Genomic DNA, 5152 nt, shown 5'->3' with positions numbered 1-5152 from the left:
ACATTTCATAAAAGTAACATGTTTCACCTAAGCATTCTAATTAACGCCCTTGGCAAAACCTAATAAAAAGGAATCTTGCTGTCAGAGCTACACTAGCCTCCTTAGAAGTACCAATATCACCACACTGCTCAAGAATGGCATTTTAACACAAAAATCAAGGCACACTGACTCAATATGCCTGACATTTCCTTGCAAAGAGGGGAGCATACACACTAACTCATGTCTCAGTCCTTTTAAAATTCTGCATCCAGGGTGAAAGAGTTGTCTGTGGGCTTTGACATGACTCCCATCCTCTGATATTCACCTACTCGCTTCTCAAAGAAATTGGTCTTGCCTTCCAGAGAGATGTTCTCCATGAAATCAAAAGGATTCTCCACCTTGTATATCTGAAATGCAAAGGCAATTCTATAGTCACTACGATTCCCAAATCTTCAATACAAGAAAACATTAAAAGTGGTAAAGAAGAGGTGTGCAATGATGCTATTAGCGGGCTTATTAGCTAAGTAAACCAGTTTTGATCCCAAGCCTTTTCTACTATGTTCATGTCTGTCTTTAAACCACAGCTTATTCGGTAGAGAAGCACAGCAACTCTTACATGGTTTTCATCAGCATCCTTTGATTTTTTTTTTTCCTGTGGCTGTCCAAACAGTTTTTAACTGTGGGACTACTAACTGAGTTTATATCAATAATGCTGCTGCCATTTTAGGCTTTGGGTTTCTGGAAGAAATTAAACTTAATATGATCTTTTCCCCCCATGACAGATTCTGTGTATTAGCCTTACCTTTCTAAATCCCAGTTCCAGCATCAGCCGGTCTGCTACAAACTCTATGTACTGTTTCATTAAAGTGCAGTTCATGCCAATCAACTTAACAGGCAGTGCCTCCGTCAAGAATTCCTGCAGATAATAGAAGCACATCGTGTACAGAAGCCGGCATTCATTCTGAGCTGTCTGGAGTAATGTTATACCCAACAGCTCCACAGCTTTGCACTTAATTGTGATCAAGTTCCCAAACAAGGAGCAGACAATTACCTGTTCTATGAGAACTGCATTCATGATGATTTCCTTTACTCTTTCCTCCGACGGTTTGCGTATCAAGTGCTTGAACATGAGGCAGGCAAAGTCACAGTGCAAACCCTTGAAGGAAATATCAGAAAGGTCTTTCAGGAATACAGATTTAAAAGAACTGCTCCGCTCAGTAGCACAGAACATAGAGCCTGCAGTCTAAGCACCATCTTGGTACTTGCTACAGAGCTGCTATCTACACAAAACTTTCTGCCTAACCAGAAAGATGCACACGTGAATTCAGGCCACACCAACTGCACGTGTTCCCACAGCAAGGTACACTGAGAGCAAGAGCTGGTGAGAAACTTGACGCTACTTTAATTGTGAAATGGTGCTTGCATTCATTCACTGCTGTAAGATCCATCCACAGTGCCACATATTTAAACCTTTTTAGTGAGCTTCACGGACCGCCCATTTCTAAATGTATTCCTGCTGTAAAATAGAGGCTTTAACAAGCTATGTGGCACATTACCATCTTAACTGCTGGAACTTGATTCTTACCTCATCTCTACTGATGAGCTCATTAGAAAAAGTGAGTCCAGGCATTAAGCCTCTTTTCTTCAGCCAAAAAATGGATGCAAAAGAACCAGAAAAGAAGATTCCTTCCACTGCTGCAAATGCTACTACACGTTCTCCTGTTAAAAGAAGACAGATTGATATCAATCATAAAAACATACTAGGATTAATACTCAGAAGTTGTGATAAGACCAGCAAGCAGTCCTCCAAAGAGGAATGAAGAAGTTTCTACTGAAGTATGCTACAGCTCATCCTGAAAATTATTATAGTAGAGGTTTCCAGTTACTAAGTAAAGCTTGAAAACATCATAAATAGCAAAAATAGAGTAGCTGAAGCCAAAAATCCTTCTGCTAGGTGAACCTGCACAAAGTAGTCACTTCAGCAGCAAATTGAAGTCACTATCTGTTCATCCCTCCATTAAAAGGGACACTGGCCACAAAGGACGCTTTATTACTAATAAAATAATAACCTCTGTGATCCCACCTTTGAAATGAGGCATCAAGAATCACCGGAGAGAGGAGCCACAGCCTACGACTGTCAAGAGTCCCCTGGTAGAGAATGGCCAACACTGTTCTGGTCACTTCAGCAGTTTGCTCAGCAGCAGGCAGCCAAAGGAATGGTGACTGCCACATACATTATCATCATTCAGAACACCAACAGTTTTACAAACATTGAAACCCATTTGCAAGATTAAAATTTTCTTTATCTCCATAATTACACTGAAGAGCATTTATTCATCCATCTTGTAACAAAAACAATCCCTGTGAAGTCTAGAAAAATAGTGGTTCCTCTTCTGCTAGGGGAGGAATTTCACTTTGCTTCCAATAGATATACTCACCATATGTTGCTTTCTTGTCCCCAATCCAGCGTATGGCCCAGTCAGCCTTCTTCTTAACACATGGTAATGTTTCAATAGCATTAAAAAGGAATTCCCTGAAAAGCAGAAAACTCATCAGTATGAAACATGAGTACAACAAATTCAACATTCATAGCCATACATGGTCTTGTTCTCTTACAAGTGGTCTGCAGCCTCACCCCAATACTTCAGCATCTTTCCATTTTATTTTGCACCTATTGAGCTCCATTTATGTCCATCTACTCTGTTTACAACACTTTCCCTGTCAGGCCAACACCAGTTCACATGAACTCCTATGACAACATCCAGGAGAATACTGTTTTACAAAGTATGATACTTGACCAAGGCTTTCTAAACTACAAACTAATCAGCTTCCAGTCTTCAGTGACCAAAGTGCTAAGACTCAGAAACAATCCTACAAAGCCACCTGTTAGGTTCAGTGGACCCACCATGAGGGCTTACTGTAGTTTTATACACAATCTTGTCTTCTGTCTTTTATAATTATATTCCTTAGTTCCAGTGTTAAGTGGCTGCAGTTTCACTTCACTTGAGTGAGGTATCACACATAAGAGCAGATATTTTTGACTAAAGTTGCACCTAAGCACCCTTTTAGCAGTATTTTATGTCTTGTTTAAACCCAGAAATCAATTTCCACTTCGCAGTAACTTATAGGCAACACATCTCAACAATTAAGAGCTTCGAATCTCTCATTACAAGGCAATACCAACCTCTCTCTAGGATCTTTAATGTACGTGTCAATAAGAAGACTGTACATTTCTGAATGTATATTTTCCATGGCAATCTGGAAGCCATAGAAACAACGTGCTTCTGTGACTTGCACTTCTTGACTGAACCGCTCCACCTAGAGGAAACAAATGAGCATTTGTGAACATGTTTATAACCAAGCTGCAGGTCAGAGGCATTGATGCTGCCTGCAACCACCACTGCTCAGCCCACAGAACTCTGTAGATTAACTCCAGGTGTGTGGGCTTCAACATAAAGAGCAGTAGTAGCCCCTCACAGTTACAAGTCACAGACCCATAGAATTATTTGCATTGGAATCATAGAATCACAAGATTGGAAAGGACCTGCAAGATCATCTAATCTAACTGTCCTCCCACTACCATTGCTACCACAAGCATTAAACCCTATTTTGTAGCTCCTCATCCAGACACCTCTGAACACTGCCAGGGACTGCAATTCCACCACTTCCCTGGGCAGTCCATTCCAGAGCCCAGGGACCTTTTAAGGGAAGGGACCCTTAAAAGCTATCTCCCTGCAATGAGAAGGGACACCTACAGCTCCATCAAACGCACAGAGCCCCATCCAGCCTGACCTTGGGTGTCTCCAAGGACAGGCATCTACCACCTCTCCAGACAAGCTGGACACATTACTAAGGGCAGTGATGCTCCCATCAGGCTCTTTCCACACACTCACCAAGTTCTCGTTTACGATGCCATCGCTGGCAGCAAAGAAGGCAAGGACATGAGAGATGAAGTACTTCTCCTCGGGCTTCAGGGACTCCCAATGCTGCAGATCTTTGGACAGATCCACCTACACACGAATAAGGGCCGCTGAGATGTGTGCTTGGGCCCAGGGCCGCCCCGCACTGAGGCACGGCCGAGGGGAGCGACGCAAGAGCGCGCCGTGGAAGAGCCGGCGGAGATGCACCGGAACCGCGAGACACCTCACCTCCTCCGCCGTCCAGAAGGAAGCCTCGGCCTTCTTGTACATCCGCCAGATGTCATGGTACTGGATGGGGAAAATGACGAACCGCCGGGGGTTCTCCCGCAGCAGCGGTTCCTCCTCTTGCTCCGCGCCCAGCGCCACCTGCGGGGAGCACAGAGCGGCTCGGGACGGCACCACGCCGCGGGGAGGATGCGAGGGAGCGGGGGCAGCGCGGGGGGAAAGCGGTTCTCAGGGCAAGGTGGCGGCGGGGGGCGCGGGGCCGCGAGCACTCACCGGCTTCCCTTCGCTCTCCCGGAAGATCTTGCGTGCTGTCTTGCTCGCCAGGACGCGACTGCTGTTGAGCGCGGGCGGCTGGTAGGAGAGAGGCGCGGGAGCAGTGAGATCTCCGTCATACCGGGCGAGCGGCAGGAGAAAAGGAAGAAGGGAGAAAGGAAGGGCGCTCACCGTGTTCTCCTTGTCGCTCAGCGCTAAGTTCTTCAGGGGGGACAGCCGGGGCTGCTCCTGGAGGGCGGCGAGCGGGACGCGAGTGGACAGCATGGCGGCAGCGCGGGAAGAGAGTAGGCGCGGGTCGGCCGCGCGCTTCTTTATATCCTCTTCGAACTTGGCGCCAGAACACTCGGCTGCCAATCACAACGCACGCCGAGCCCGCGGCCGCCCACCCCCCAACGCGTATTGGCTGGAATGCCGGCCGGAACCCCGCCTTCCATTGTAGCGGCGAAGGCGGGAGGAAGGAACCGCCCGGCACTTGGGCCGTCTTGGGGAGCAAAAACGCGGGAAACTGAGGAGGCCCCGCCCCTACGGCCGGCCGTGGCCGGAACTGCGGCGTTTGCCCCGTCCAGGGCTGGGGGGAGGGGAATCCTTTTTCTCCATGCAGCTTTCCAGCCGCTCTGCCCCAAGCCTGCAGCGCGACCTGGGGTTGTTGTGGCCAAAGCACAGGACTCGGCACCTGGTCTTGTTGGTCTTCATCCCGCTGGCCTCAGCCCAGTGATCCAGCCTGTCCAGATCCCTCCGTAGGCCCTTCCTATCCC

At 47.5% G+C, this 5152-nt stretch overlaps 1 protein-coding gene across 1 annotated transcript; it reads right to left on the bottom strand.

The window, feature by feature from the left end:
• Positions 1–233: 233 nt before the first annotated feature.
• On the bottom strand, positions 234–4661 carry RRM2 (ribonucleotide reductase regulatory subunit M2; the record flags this gene model as incomplete). Its single annotated transcript, XM_079550196.1, has 10 exons — positions 234–386; positions 782–895; positions 1031–1135; positions 1565–1698; positions 2418–2512; positions 3164–3297; positions 3873–3989; positions 4128–4265; positions 4398–4475; positions 4569–4661. The coding sequence occupies 10 exons, from the start codon at positions 4659–4661 to the stop codon at positions 234–236; spliced, it is 1161 nt and encodes a 386-aa protein (XP_079406322.1).
• Between the last annotated feature and the right edge of the window lie 491 nt (positions 4662–5152).

This window comes from Tetrao urogallus (genome assembly GCF_951394365.1).
Source record: "Tetrao urogallus genome assembly, chromosome: 2".
Classification (NCBI taxonomy): Eukaryota; Metazoa; Chordata; class Aves; order Galliformes; family Phasianidae; genus Tetrao; species Tetrao urogallus.
The sequence above is the reverse complement of the archived record's forward strand: the minus strand, read 5'-3'. Positions and strand labels throughout refer to the sequence as shown.